Raw genomic sequence first — 15941 nt, forward strand, 5'->3', positions numbered from 1 at the left:
TTTTTTTTTGTCTCTCAGGAAGTTGCCTTCATGAACTTATATGATCTACTAATGCTTCTATTTCTTAAATTCTCCATTCTAAACAATACTTACTAACTCCCTGCTAGGAAAAATGAAGAAATCAGTATATGCACACTTCTTTCCATATTCCTGCCCTCATCTTTACTTTCCAACTCTGGTATTTTCTGTTATTAATAACATTACTATAACCCTGAGAATCAACCAGGTTAGTCTCACTGCAGCTGCTAAGTCGCATCAGTCGTGTCCGACTCTGCGTGACGCCACAGATGGAAGCCCACCAGGCTCCTCTGTCCCTGGGATTCTCCAGGCAAGAACACTGGAGTGGGTTGCCATTTCCTTCTCCAATGCATGAAAGTGAAAAATGAAAGTGAAGTCGCTCAGTCGTGTCCAACTCTTGGCGACCCCATGGACTAGATAGTTCCTATTAGCATGGGTGTGTCGCAGGAAGAAGGCAATGACCAGTGCCTGCGGCAATTAAATAATCTTCCTGATTTGGTCTAATCTCTTGTCCTGTCTCTCAAACTTCCACCTGATGCTTTATTGTCCAGCGGCTCTGATCTAGGGCTTCCCTGGTGGCTCAGACGGTAAAGAATCTGCCTGCAATGTGAGAGACCTGGGTTCAATCCCTGGGTTGGGAAGATCCCCTGGAGGAGGAAATGGCAACCCACTCCAGTATTCTTGCCTGGAGAATCCCATGGACAGAGAACCTGGTGGGCTACAGTCCATGGGATCTCAAACTGTCGGACACGACTGAGAGACTAAGCACACAGCACAGCTCTGATCTATGAGATTGCCTTCTGCTTCTGCAGCTGCTGCTGCTGCTAAGTCGCTTCAGTCGTGTCCGACTCTGTGCGACCCCATAGACGGAAGCCCACCAGGCTACCCCGTCCCTGGGATTCTCCAGGCAAGAACACTGGAGTGGGTTGCCATTTCCTTCTCCAATGCATTAAAGTGAAAAGTGAAAGTGAAGTCGCTCAGTCGTGTCCGACTCTTCGCGACCCCATGGACTGCAGCGCACCAGGCTCCTCCGTCCCTGGGATTTTCCAGGCAAGAATACTGGAGTGGGGTGCCATTGCCTTCTCCGGCCTTCTGCTTCTACACTCTTGGTAATTCAGTTCCGTCATCCTGAAACACCTCCAACCAACTGCTTCTTATTATCCCATCAACCTCTCCCAGCCCCTTTCACTCTTCAAAGTACTGTTAGACATATTATCTTCCACTGTCTTCTCTTCAAGATAAAATTATACAGCCTTTATTCAGTAGTTTATCCCCTATGGCCATACCATAATTATGTAATATGCCATAGTAAATTACATTTATGTATCTACCTTCTGTCTCTCCTTCTGATTGTTACCAGTGGCTAACATCGTGCTCAATAAATGTGAAGATGATCATTATACTTAATAATATTCATGGATTGTTTGAATTATGCATTCTTCGTAAGGAAATGGTAGTGAATACTACTCACTAAAAATACACATAATTTTTATTCTTTACATTATGAAAGATTTTTAAAATACCACCTAAGTGAAGAGAACATTATAATGAATCCCCATTAACCATAACATATTCAATAACCATCAACATTTTCACATACATTTTTAATCGGTTAGAAAGCTAGTTAGAAAGTCATTGGCCGATTATTCTCCTAGCAGGTTGACCTGCTGTCAACACGGATCGTCTGACTTACATCTAAGGTGAGGAAATAGAGTTCAATTCTCCAAGATCATAGTTCTGATGAATGTTAACATTAGTAACAGACAAAACAGTCTCCGAAGGAGCCATTATGTACAAGCAGTGACAAAGAAGGGAGAAAAATGGGGTTTATTGAAGACTAGAATCAGAAAAACACTCACAAGGGTCCTAAATGGCCGTGGCATGTTATGGGATTTGTACATGAGAACAATTCCTGCCATTTATGACTTAACTCAAGAGAACGTTAAGGTATCTTGTTTACATTTTTGTTTTTAACGGCCCTCAGTTTTAGCGATAGAGAAAACATGTCCCTACTCCTTTGGATAAATCGCACTGACTGAAGGTGCTCGAATACATTTTTTTCCCAAAAGAAAAGCAAAGGAGTGAGGTTCTTATCCGAGTTCCAAGGTAGCCCGCCCAGTCACCCTCTAGGCTTGCACTGTGACACAGGCTTTTCTAAAGGATGCTGTGGGCGGGGAATGGGAGACATTTAAGAACCCACATCTGGAATCTAGATTCCAGGCAAAAAAGCACGTTTCAAAAGGTAGTAAGAACGAAATAACAAACGCTGGAACCTGGGCCTGGTTAGGGACATCACCCCAAAACACCAAAACCAAACAGTCCTCACTCTCCCGTAGGCGAAGGCGGAGAGGGAGGAACTACAGCTCCCAGAATGCAGAGCGGCGAGGCGGTGCTAAAGAGATGGCCTGCTTTTACCTCACGTTTGCTTAGAAACGCCAGTCCCTCTTCTTAGTGCTCCGCCATCCCAGCGTAATTGGCTCTGTAGCCCGTGCGTGGGAGGGCGGCTCAGGCGTCACTGGCAGCGGTTGAATGGAGGCCCTAATCCCCGCCTCCTCACGGGAAATGAAGTCCTTTCCAATAGTTTCTCTGACCGAGTCAGAGCAATAGGACTACATTTCCCAGAGGAGCGCGGGTCTGCCAGGGGGCTTGGGGGCGGTGCCTCACGTATGTTACAGTCATCGCAAGCCTCTTCCGCGGGACTGTGATGGCCGGAGAGATGACGATCTTAGGTTAGTAACTAGGAGGGTTCTTTACGCTGTCGCGGGCACCGGAGCGGTTGAGGGAAGCAGGGATGGGTCGGGGTCGTTGTTGCAACTGCTCGATCCCGCTGGCATGGCGGGAAAGGCGTCAGAAAGGTGCCTTTGAGGCGCTTTGGGGCTGTTCCCGACGCCGGGTTGGGGGTCGCCTCTTGGAATGCCCCGGCCGCTGTAGGCCTGGGTAGGGCCGGCGGCGACCCTCTGCATACATTTCAAGGATGTTGGACCTCAGGAAGTGTTCTTATCCAAGGAATGTCGATTTTTGAATCGTTGGTTGAATCGGGGTCTTTGAGAGGCCTCTAGAATATGCATTTCCGAGACCCCTTTGTGGAGGAAGGGGGAGGAGCACTAGCAGCATCCCGACCTGTAGGCTCGTGGGATGCTGGATTTTGAGAGATCCAGGGCTCTTTAATGTGTAGGCCAGTATTTCCCCCAATCCGGGTAGGAATTACACTCTCCAGATGAGAATGTGATAAAAATGTTCCTGAAAATGAGTCTGTAAGAGCGAGTGGAAGGTGGGAATGGGAGTTGATTTCATTTCATTACGTGTTGATGAGGATTTTTGTTATTTTTTATTGAGTAATTAATTGTTACTAAGCTAAGAATTAGTGAAAGAGACTCCTTTAGATTGGCATTTTGAGTTTTATGTAACCTGGGTGGACACAGGTGTAAAACACAGCCTCCTGAAACCAAGTAACAGATTAACTATAAATTCGAAGTGGCTTCTTTCTCCTTCACTTATGTTTACAGGCAGTGTAACATTTGTACATATTTGTTTTTTTCATAATTAACATTTATTGGCAAGCTTCTGTTAGCTAGGAACCATTTGTGCAGGGGATTCAACGTGCCTAAAACCTAACTTCAAAGAGTTTCCATTTATGTTAGCATCAAGTTACACACTTCTATTCTCCTAAATATCACCGCTGCAAGATGTCCTTCATTCATATTTAATACAGAAAAGGTTAACTGTGTTCTGTTATGAAGTGACAGTTTAATATCTAAGCAACTTCCAAAACTGTTTCGATCCAGTTTATCCATTTCATCCTTTTGAAAGGAAAAAGGAGAGGGGAGATAAAAGAGTTTTAGCATTACAATATCAGGGCTTTTGGTATGGAAATTTTAATAATAGAGTTTTGTTTTAATATTGATATCTAAAGCTAATTATAAAACTATAAAATCTAAATAGCAAACTTTGGACAATTCTGAAAGAGATGGGAATACTGGACCACCTGACCTGCCTCTTAAGAAACCTGTATGCAGGTCAGGAAGCAACAGTTAGAACTGGACATGGAACAACAGACTGGTTCCAAATAGGAAAAGGAGTATGTCAAGGCTGTATATTGTCACCCTGCTGATTTAACTTATATGCAGAGTACATGATGAGAAATGCTGGGCTGGAGGAAGCACTAGCTGGAATCAAGATTGCCAGGAGAAATATCAGTAACCTCAGATGTACAGATAACACCACCCTTATGGCAGCAAGTGAAGAAGAACTAAAGAGCCTCTTGATGAAAGTGAAAGAGGAGAGTGAAAAAGTTGGCTTAAAGCTCAACATTCAGAAAACTAAGATCCTGGCATCTAGTCCCATCACTTCATGGGAAATAGATGGGGAAACAGTGGAAACAGTGTCAGACTTTATTTTTGGGGGCTCCAAAATCACTGCAAATGGTGAATGCAGCCATGAAATTAAAAGACGATTACTCCTTGGAAGGGAAGTTATGCCCAACCTAGACAGCATATTAAAAAGCAGAGACATTACTTTGTCAGCAAAGGTCTGTCTACTCAAGGCTACGGTTTTTCCAGTAGTCATGTAGGGATGTGAGAGTTGGACTATCAAGAAAGCTGAGTGCCGAAGAATTGATGGTTTTGAACTGTGGTGTTGGAGAAGGAGAGTCCCTTGGACTGCAAGGAGATCCAACCAATCCATCTAAAGGAGATCGGTCCTGGGTGTTCACTGGAAGGACTGATGTTGAAAGTGAAACTCCAATACTTGGGCCACCTGATGTGAAGAGCTGACTCATTGGAAAATACCCTGATGCTGGGAAAGATTGAGGGTAGGAGGAGAAGGGGATAACAGAGGATGAGATGGTTGGATGGCATCACTGACTCAGTGGACATGGGTTTCGGTAGACTCCGGCAGTTGATGATGGACAGGGAGGCCTGGCGTGCTGAGGTTCATGGGGTTACAAAGAGTCGGACACGACTGAGCCACTTAACTGAACTGGGTTACATTCTGACTTTTGCTCCAGATAAATGACTTTTCCTGTCAATATTAGTACAGGTATTACTGAAATGTTTCTTTTTCAGCCTTTTACTCATCCATAAGTTAAGTACACTAACATACAGGGTTTTTTTTTTTCTTTTTTGTTACTTCATTTTAATGGTATTATAGTCGGTTTGAATTGTGAAAAACATGATGTTTGAGAAATGTTATGAGTAAAAAAGAAAAAAATTTTGAGACTTTATAGTCTAGTATTGAAGAGTGATTTTAGTGTTGTAATTTATCAAATTATACTAGTTTGATAAGACAACTTTTAATTTGCCTGTATTTCAGGATCAGCTGTTTTGACTCTCCTGTTGGCTGGCTATTTGGCACAACAGTATTTACCACTGCCTACTCCTAAAGTGATTGGAATTGACCTTGGCACTACCTATTGTTCAGTTGGGGTGTTTTTTCCTGGCACAGGAAAAGTAAAGGTCATTCCAGATGAAAATGGTCATATCAGCATACCCAGCATGGTATCCTTCACTGACGATGATGTTTATGTGGGGTATGAAAGCTTAGAGCTTGCAGATTCGAATCCTCAGAACACAATATATGATGCTAAAAGATTCATAGGCAAAGTTTTTACCCCGGAAGAACTGGAGGCTGAAATTGGGAGATACCCATTTAAGGTAAGTTAAGCTGAAATGTATTTTTAGTTCAGCACGCTGTTTCAATTAGTTCTTTGGCTTCAAGTTACAAAAATTTATGTTTCAATGGACTCAGTTTGTATGGAAGTTATATTATCTCATTCAACAAGCAGTCCTACAGTGGCTCCTGGGTTGGTTAATTCGCTGGTCCCACAACACTGTTGAGGACTTAGGACACTACCATCTTCTCACTCTGCCATCCTCAAAATGCATTGTTCTTTTATTGTTCTTCTCACTCTGCCGTCCTCAAAATGCATTGCTTTTTTTACAGAATGCATTGTAGCAGGTGGCTAATGAAGTCCCATATACCTATAGATAGATGGATGGATAAATAGATACTCTGTTTGTGTGTGTATACGTATTTGTATATAGAAAAAGAGATCATACTAGGCATGCTGTGTTTTGACTTCTTTGAAACTCATCAATATATCATATATATTGTTTTACATCATTATCTTTCATGGTTGTGTGGAACAAGTGTTCCACCGTTTAATTGTCCAGTCTCTATATGTTTTATTTTTTCCCTAGTTTTCCACTATCATTGGAACTTCAGTGAATATCATTGTTTGTACATGTGTATTTTTACACTTGTTTGATAATTTCATAAATTTTATAGGCCAAAAGGTTGTGTGTTTTTAAGGTTTCTGATTTGTATTGCTAACTTTGGGCACCAAGAAGTTTACATGCTCTTATCTGTTTTTCAGACTGCCTATGTCTTCAGTAGTTATTATTTTTCAGTCTTTGCCAGTAGATAAGTAAAACATAGTAGTAATTTGCATTCCTGTGATTTCTAGTGAAGTCAAACTTTAAAAAAAATCAGTTTATTGCATTTTTCTTCAGTGATCCATTTCTCACCCTTTGTCCTATTTTCTTTTGGGATGTTTATCTTTTTTGAATGACTATAAAAATACATTTGTGACACTTAAGTATCCCCCCTTTTTTTTAACTAACTGATGTATAATTTTGTTTTTTAACTGTCTAGAGTATTAGATTTTTATGTGGTAAAATCATCTCAATAATTCCTTAAAAACGTTTTTAGAGTCTTATGCTACTTACAACAGCCTTTCCTGTCCTATCCACTTGTATTTTTTTTCTAATGCTTTTATATAAGTATTTGTAGGTTTGGGTTTTGCTGGGCTTTTTCTCTTAAATATTTAGATATTTATGTAGGGTTTTTTTTTTTTTTTTTTTGGTAAATTATGAAATAGGATTCTAATAGTTTTGAAATTAGATGATTGTATCAGTGTTGCTTATTGAATAACCCATACATAAAAGCTCTGAAATTTTTATTTATTTTTAAGAGGAGAAAAAAATTTCTCCAGGTATGTATTTGGTTTTATTTCTTTGCTTTTCTTTTAATTTTTTGTTTTCAGTTCAGTTCAGTCACTCAGTCGTATCCGACTCTTTGCCACCCCATGAATCGCAGCACGCCAGGCCTCCCTGTCCATCACCAACTCCCAGAGTTTACTCAAACCCATGTCTATTTAGTCGGTGATGCCATCCAGCCATGTCATCCTTTGTCGTCCTCTTCTCCTCCTGCTCTCAATCTTTCCCAGCATCAGGGTCTTTTATTAAGACCCTTTATTAATTTGTAATTTTTCTTTTGTAATGATAAAATTGTATAAAGCTATACATTTTCCTCTAAATTGCAGCTTTGGGTACATTACTTATTGATCCTAGAGTTATTTTAAGGTTGTGTGTGTGTGTGTGTTTAAGTTTCTCAGTGATCCAATTTTTTTGTTGTTTCCCTTTTATGATTACTCTGAACATACTGGAATTAATCTAATTTTTTAAAATGTACAAATATACAACTACATTAGCAAGGATAGTATACTAATATACGTTTTCATGGAAATAAGAATGTGAGTGATATTTGATTCTTAGCAAAAATAGTGAAGTATTAAAATTATTCTTGTTAATACGTACCAGCACATTCTTTCAATTATCTATTATGTTTGGAAATAAATTAGTTTTTTGAAAAAGAAGATCTTGAGTCATACATGATTTAGCAACTGTTATTCCTTCTATTGGGCTTTCCTAGTAACTCAAACAGTAAAGCATCTACCTGCAATGCAGGAGATTCAGGTTCTAATACCTGGGTCAGGAAGATACCCTGGAGAAGGAAATGGCAACCCACTCCAGTATCCTTCCTGAAAAGTTCCATGGACAGAGGAGCTTAGCAGTCTGCAGTCCCTCTATCTCATCATTCATTTTTTTCTTACATTTGACATATGTATTGAGTTCTAGTTATATGCTGCTGCTGCTGCTGCTAAGTCGCTTCAGTCGTATCCGACTCTGTACCACCGTATAGATGGCAGTGCACCAGGCTCCTCCATCCCTGGGATTCTCCAGGCAGTAATACTGAAGTGGGCTGCCATTTCCTTCTCCAGTGCATACTTAATGATAAAATTTATTTTTCTGCTATTATTAAAAACTAGAGTAGATTCATTTTATAATTTTAAAGTATATCTTTTAATAGCCTCTGATCTTTGTACATGCACTTGCTAGATAACAAATGAAATTTTATGACCTTTTCAGGGTAAGTTTTGATTGAATACATTCAGTGTGTGTATATATATATATATATATATTTATGTGTATTAGTATATGTGTATGTATTATATGTATGTAGATATAAACACACACTCATATATAGTGTTTTCATCTTTGCAAATCTTATTCACAGGTTTTAAACAAAAATGGAATGGTTGAATTTTCTGTGACAAGTAATGAAACCATCACCGTTTCCCCAGAATATGTTGGCTCTAGACTGTTGTTAAAATTAAAAGAAATGGCAGAGGAGTATCTTGGAATGCCAGTTGCCAATGCTGTTATTTCTGTACCAGCAGAATTTGATCTAAAGCAGAGAAATTCAACAATTCAAGCTGCTAACCTTGCAGGTAATAATATCACTTGCCTGAGTTGCATTTTTCTCAAAATTTTCTTAGGCTGAAAATCTGTAATGAGGTGTATTATTTTGCTATCCATTTGATTAGGCGCCTAGACAACTATATGGTAGATAAACAATTAAGAAGGCTCCATGGTACAATGTAAAATATGTATATTCTGACAACAACCTATCAGGTATATGACTAAGGCTGAGAAAGAACATGGACACATTAGCAGTGAGGAATTTGTTCTCCTGAACTTGTTTTAATGTGAAGATGAATATAATACAATGTTTTTTAAAAATCTGAGGTGGGAAAAATTTATTTGATACCATTCAGCAAATACTGATTACCTAGGTAAACAGAACAGGTAAACCCTTTTTCTCATGGAGCTTATATTCTATTGGAGGAAACAGAAAATCAGTATTGAAGATAAATATAGTGTTCTTACCTTTAGCATTCTGTCATTTTTGAGGTTGTACCCAAGTCTGCATTTTGGACTCTTGTTGATTGCAAGGGCTACTCCATTTCTTCTATGGAATTCTTGCCCACAGTAATAGATACAATGATATCTGAATTAAGTTCGCCCATTCCCGTCCATTTTAGTTCCCTGATTGCTAAGATGTTGGTGTTTATTCTTACCATCTCCTACTTGACCACATCCAATTTACCTTGATTCATGGACCTAATATTCCAGGTTTGGCGTCAGAGGATGAGATGGCTGGATGACATCACTGATACAATGGATATGAACTTGGGCAAACTTCAGCAGAGGATGAGGGACAGGGAGGCCTGGTGTGTTGCAGTTTATGGGGTTGCAAAAAGTCGGACATGACTGGGCGACTGAACAACAACCCTTAGCATTATTGACATGTTAGCCTGAAAATTCTTTGTTGGGGAACTGTCCTATGTATCACAGGACATTTTGCAGCATCTTGTAAACTGTACTCACTAGAAGCTAGCCAATAGCACCCTCTCTACCAAGTGGTGATAATTTTATGTCTCTGGACATTGCTAGATGTCTTTAGAGGAAGAAAATGATCTCTGGTTGAGAGCCTTGATACAGTATGTATTAGGAAGTGACATGCTATGGGAGAGGAAGATAGGATAGAGGTTTAAGAGGATGGGGATATATACATACATATGGCTGATTCACTTCATTGTTCAGCAGAAATTAACACAACATTGTAAAGCAATTCTATGCCAAAAAAAAAAAAAAGTAACATTCTCTGGCTATGACCAACCTAGACAGCATATTAGAAAGCAGAGACATTACTTGGCTGACAAAGGTCCGTCTAGTCAAAGCTATGGTTTTTCCAATAGTCATGTATGGATGTGAGAGTTGGACCATAAAGAAAGTTGAGCACTGAAGAATTGATGCTTTTGAACTGTGGTGTTGGAGAAGACTCTTGAGAGCCCCTTGGACTGCAAGGAGATCCAACCAATCCATCCTAAAGGAGATCAGTCCTGAATATTGATTGGAAGGACTGATGCTGAAGCTGAAGCTCCAATACTTTGGTCACCTGATTCGAAGAACTGACTTACTGGAAAAGACCCTGATGCTGGGAAAGATTGAAGGTGGGAGGAGAAGTGGATGACAGGACGAGATGGTTGGATGTCATCACCAACTTGATGAACATGAGTTTGAGCAAGCTCTGGGAGTTGGTAATGGATAGGGAAGCCTGGCATGCTGCAGTCCATGGGTTGGAAAAGAGTCGGACACAAATGAGCGACTGAAGTGAACATGTTATGAAAAAAAAGACAGGATAAGGGAATGGGCTTGCTAGGTGATCAGAGAGTAGGGAACTTGCAGGTTTTGAAGAGAGTGATCAGATAGACCTCAATGAGAAAGTGATGTTTAAGCAGAGTTGAATGAAGCCAGGTAGTGAGCCAAGCAGGTGCATGGAGGAAATACGTTGCAGGGGAGAAAGTGGCCAGTGTAGCAGCCATAAAATGAGAATTTAGAAAACAGAAGGTTGGCCAGTGTGACCAAAGGCGAGTGAGTGATGAAGTCAGAAAGCTAAGGGGAATAGTATTATGGTCTTTGAATAAATTCTTCAGAGTTTGACTAGTTTTTATGGCTCTTGATACAGAAAGTCATACTACTTTCAAGGCCACTCATTATCTATTGTTTAGCATTACCTTGAAATCAGATTTTACTGTATATTTCAGAGTTGCTTTCAAGGATCTTGCATTTTAAGTTCTTTTTAAAAATATCATTGTAGCTATTAAAGCATATCTTCTAAGATTTTTCTTTTTATCATTTTTCTATCTATTCATCTGTTCTTTTACAAAAAAAGTCATTTTTAAAAGATGAGCACCATAAGCTTATTTCTATGGCTATTTGTTACAGTATATGGTTAATGTTTCCCTTCCCAAGTAAAATATGAAAGTTAGAAGAGGCTGAGGGATCTTAAAATTAAGTATTAAAAAGAATAGAGTGATGTATTTCACTGAATCTGGGCCTTTATTTCTTTATACTGTAGTCATTTTTTAGAATAATTTTAATGATATCCATTTAGAAGAACCAATACTTGTCCTTCCCGTTTCATTGTTTTTATTTGGCTTGTGACTGTTCTGATTATTACTCAGTGGAGTTCATGTTGGAGAAGATACTAATATGTTGTAGGATTAAGTGAAAAAAAATTCCTTAATCATGTCCTTTAATGATTGTTCTTCCCTCCAACCAATTTTACAGGCCTGAAGATCTTAAGAGTAATAAATGAACCCACAGCAGCAGCTATGGCCTATGGTCTCCACAAAGCTGAAGTCTTTCACGTCTTGGTGATAGATTTGGGCGGAGGAACTCTCGATGTGTCATTGCTGAATAAACAAGGAGGAATGTTTTTAACTCGAGCCATGTCTGGTAAGAAAAATGTAGGGAGTGTTAACGAGATTCAGCCATGTTGACATATCTAATGTGTAAAGTGTTCATTTTTCAGTGTTTCAGTATTGTTCGCATTAATTTTGGTAACCTTCTGTACTTGTGATCTTAATGCCACCACCTCTTTTATTTATAGCAAAAAGTCTCAAAAAATGACTGGATATCCTGTAAGTCAAATATTGTAGCTCACTGAGCCAGTAGTCTTCACCTCCATTGTGAAGGGAACAGAAGGAAAGAAATCATTTAAAATGAAGGATGGTCAGTTTACTTCATTTAATAATCTATTTCACTAAGTAGCTATGTTTAGGAAATCTAGTAGTAGTATTTTACATTCTAAATTTTTTTACGGTTTTTGTTTTAGTTTAAGGAATTAAGCCTATGGAACTTAAGTTATAGGTCGTCTAACTGGACTCCATTTAGAAGCAAGTTCAGTGATGGGAATTTATATCACATTAACTCTTTTCCTTATTAAATTATTTTTTCTACTTTTTAGCTCTTAATCATTTAAAAAGGAATTTTTTTTTAAAGATAAATGCTTACTGGTACTTTTTAATTGTAAGAAACACGTCTTTCTTTTGAGACTAATGCCACTTTTTGTTTCTAAATTGCTACTTAAAGCCCAGTCTGTGTTCTCAATTTCTTATTTTCCGAAAAAGTATTTGATATCACTGAGAGACTTCCTTTTACATCATTTGAACCCAGATGTTCACTGTATTTTAATAGTGTACTTTTGAATTAAACTGCTTTTAATCCAATTATTTTTAATCAGTCTGTATATGAATAAAATCTTAATAATACATTAAATAAGTATTATCATCCCCAGAATATCATTTATACATACATACTACACAGATACATGCATATGTAAACACATACATAGTATAATATAAACTTTTTATTTTTAACTTAGGAAACAATAAACTTGGAGGACAAGACTTCAATCAAAGATTGCTTCAGTACTTATACAAACAGATCTATCAAACATATGGCTTCCTGCCCTCTAGGAAAGAGGAAATCCACCGCTTAAGACAAGCTGTAGAAATGGTCAAGTTAAACCTGACACTTCATGAGACTGCCCAGTTGTCAGTATTACTAACAGTGGAGGAAAATGACAGAAACGGACCTCCGACTAGTGACGGTGAACTGCCAGAGGACAAACTTTCCCCAGCAGATGACCCCCATGTGGACAGCGTGTTTGGAGCTAACCTTTCTGAAAAGAAACGTGGAGAGGGTCAGGTTTTATTTGAAACAGAAATATCACGAAGGCTCTTTGATGCCCTTAATGAAGATCTTTTCCAGAAAATACTCGTACCTATTCAGCAAGTGTTGAAAGAAGGCCACCTGGAAAAGACTGAGATTGATGAGGTGGTCTTGGTTGGGGGCTCAACTCGTATTCCTCGAATCCGCCAAGTCATCCAAGAGTTCTTTGGAAAGGACCCCAACACGTCTGTAGACCCTGACCTGGCCGTGGTGACAGGAGTGGCTATCCAGGCAGGGATTGATGGAGGCTCTTGGCCTCTCCAAGTCAGTGCTTTAGAAATTCCCAATAAGCATTTACAGAAGACCAACTTCAACTGAAGTACGGAGGGATTGCTATTTGAGATCTTGTCTAGTGATCTCTTCCTCTTTATCAGACCACCTCCATCAGCCAAATAAAGTCTCGAAAATGTCTCACACATTTACCTGAAAAATAACGTTTATATATGTGAAATTTTGCATAACATTTTGTCTTAAGATTGAATGTGACCAGATCAATCCTTCTTGATTTTGGAGAGATCCCATTCCAACAAGTACTTCTAAAATGATAGAATTGAGGTAAAACTCTCTTACTGGATTATAGGTGACTGTATTTTCTGGATTCTGGAAGTAGACATCCATGTGCACTTAAAACTATATTCTGTAAACAATGCCTAGTGCCAATTATATGATTCCCAGTTCTTACTAAATTGTATTAGCAGGGGCTGGCAATTTATTTACTTGGTTATCAGATGTAATTCTTAATTTGAACTATACTTGAAGGACAGTGTTGATGTCATGTACTTATATTGACTGGGAGATAGCAGTGTTATTTGTATAAGCTGCATATACAATGTTCAGTAACGGCCATGGTATATGACAAAGTTAACCTTCGCAAGGTCAGTGTCCTGTCATGTGTCCTATTCATGGAACCTGCATTCTCCAGATTTTTAAAATATATTTATTGAATCAGTTTTTTTTCTTTCTAAAAAGCTACAAATTTATTCAAACATTTCATTACCAATTTATATTTTATTTCTTTAATCTGCTATCATTCTCTGCTTCGATTTCCATGGTTCTGCATGGTTAGAAAACAAAAGAATTATTAATTACATTTTAAAAATGTGTTAATGTCACAATATTTATTACTATAATTTTTTTGGTTATTTAAGACCTTTGTAGATGTTGATAAGGGGCTTTCCTGGTGGCTCAGTGGTAAAGAATCTGCCTGTCAATGCAAGAGACACAGGTTCAAGCCCTGGGTTGGAAAGATCCCCTGGAGAAGGAAATGGCAACCCTCTCCAGCATTCTTGCCTGGGAACTCCCATGGAGAGGAGCCTGGGGCTACCGTCAGTGGGATTGCAAAGAGTCAGACACACAATTTAGCTACCAAACAAGACATTGATAAACAGCAGTAATTAGGTACAGTATTTATTTATTTTATGTTTTTTTTTTTTTCAGTGTTTATGGTCAGTAAGCCCTGGAGAATTTAGCTTGCGTTTGATTCAGTTTTACTGACTTTTCCCCATATTTAGTTGTGAATGAGGAAAATTGTACTCATTTGCAAAATCCTTGTTATTTGTTTCCTACCGTCATTTAAAAATAATCAGACTTGGACGGTTTTAACCTTAAGGTTAGTTTGTGATAAGAACAAAAATTCATGAATACTGGAAGTAATATGGAAATCTCATGAAAGACAATGTTAAAAAATGTCCACAAATCAGCATTTATAGTAACATTGGTATAGTGGGGTAGTTTTAGTTTGTTTCCTTTTAGAAAAGCTGCAGGAACCAAGAAAGAAAACATAGTGGTTTTATTTGTTATGCCCCTATTATTTGAAGATTTTCTTTTTCCTTAATAGAGGCTACTTCCTCTCAATATTCAAAAGTTATACTCTGGTCAACATTTTTGCTAATGTAAAATAGGTCTCTTTACCCAGTGCTGAATTTGAAAGGATGTTGAATTTCCAATCACTGAAAAAAAGAAATAAGCAAACGCATTTCAGCAACATCAAAACATTTCTGCTTCTCATAGTAAAATCTAAGTGTTTTTGTAGATTATAAAGAAAATATTTCTTAGCAATGAAATTGCAGTTAAAACAATTTCAATCAGATACTTTTGTGAATAGAAAATGTCTGTAGTAGATAAGTAGAAAAATATAAAATGTCTGTTCACATGTTTTATTTTAGAACTGAATGGAGAAATGCCAAAGAGGAAGCCTTCACTGCATTATAAATATATTCAAGTGTTCTTTTGAACTTTATAAAAATTTTTACTAGACTTAAAAATTGAAAAAGATCTTTGTGCAAAGGTCTTTTAAGAGAAAAGTGTTCAATTTATCAAAATCTCTATAGTACCAGCTTTAACTAAAGCATTTTAAGATTTTTTTAAAGTTCGAATTTCTCCGATATATGAGATAGTTCAGGACAGTCGGTTAAGAGTTCTTAGAGGAAACAATTTGCAAGACAGAATGGCTAATCTCATACTCTAAAATTGGAATTTAAAAAATTTGATTGTGTCTTAAAAATAGAATGGCAGTGTTGGAATTTGGAGCCAATAGTTCAGCATATTCTCTAGAATAATACGCTTTAAAAAAAAATTGTGTCTGTCTTCAAACATATTTAGGAGGCTATGTATAAATAGTCTTGAAGTCAATGTAGTTTATTTAAAAGGTAAAAATGCATTCTGAAAGGGATCATTTATACATAATAATCTGAAGACATTTTCCATAAAACTATATTTTGGTTGTACATCTTGCTAGTGTTTTTTGAAGTACATAACTTTTAAAATATTAACTGTCTTACATGACTAGAATATGTGAATGAATGTTTGGTGTCAGGAATGTTTTGGTACCTCCTGTTTTCACTGGAACCACTGATGTATCAGCAGATACTATTGTGTATAACGTGTTCTGAAGATCATAGTTGCCGTGCATAACATTGTGCCTCTTAACTTGGTGTGCATACAGGTGGTTTACATTTTAATGTAAATAAATGCCACTTTGCAGTTTGTTTTTTAAACTGTGTCCTTTATTTTCTATTTGAGACTATGCCAGAGTACATTTTTGAGGTATGTAAATAAGAAAGGAAATGGGAATAGAGCTGATCTGATGCTTATGGCACATGACCTCAGCAGGTGTGGCCTAATTTCCTGCATCCTGAATGTCCCTGAAATTGCTTGCTTTTCTACTTATTTCTTTATTTTTTAATTAATGTTTATTGGAGTATAGTTTCTTTACAGTGTTTT

At 37.9% G+C, this 15941-nt stretch overlaps 1 protein-coding gene across 1 annotated transcript; it reads left to right on the top strand.

Annotated features, from left to right (window-relative positions):
- The first annotated feature begins 2594 nt into the window (after positions 1-2594).
- On the top strand, positions 2595-15715 carry HSPA13 (heat shock protein family A (Hsp70) member 13). Its single transcript, XM_006078281.4, has 5 exons — positions 2595-2747; positions 5329-5669; positions 8374-8587; positions 11274-11441; positions 12370-15715. The coding sequence occupies exons 1-5, from the start codon at positions 2723-2725 to the stop codon at positions 13035-13037; spliced, it is 1416 nt and encodes a 471-aa protein (XP_006078343.2). The 5' UTR covers positions 2595-2722; the 3' UTR covers positions 13038-15715.
- The last annotated feature ends 226 nt before the right edge of the window (positions 15716-15941 follow it).

This window comes from Bubalus bubalis, chromosome 1, assembly GCF_019923935.1.
Source record: "Bubalus bubalis isolate 160015118507 breed Murrah chromosome 1, NDDB_SH_1, whole genome shotgun sequence".
Lineage (NCBI taxonomy): Eukaryota > Metazoa > Chordata > Mammalia > Artiodactyla > Bovidae > Bubalus > Bubalus bubalis.

Excerpts from the sequence above, each read along its gene's own strand:
- HSPA13 (XM_006078281.4), top strand. The coding sequence starts at position 2,723 with ATGGCCGGAGAGATGACGATCTTAG. Across the intron at positions 8,588-11,273 it reads TCAAGCTGCTAACCTTGCAG|GCCTGAAGATCTTAAGAGTA; the intron begins GTAATAATATCA and ends CCAATTTTACAG. Across the intron at positions 11,442-12,369 it reads TTTAACTCGAGCCATGTCTG|GAAACAATAAACTTGGAGGA; the intron begins GTAAGAAAAATG and ends TTTTTAACTTAG.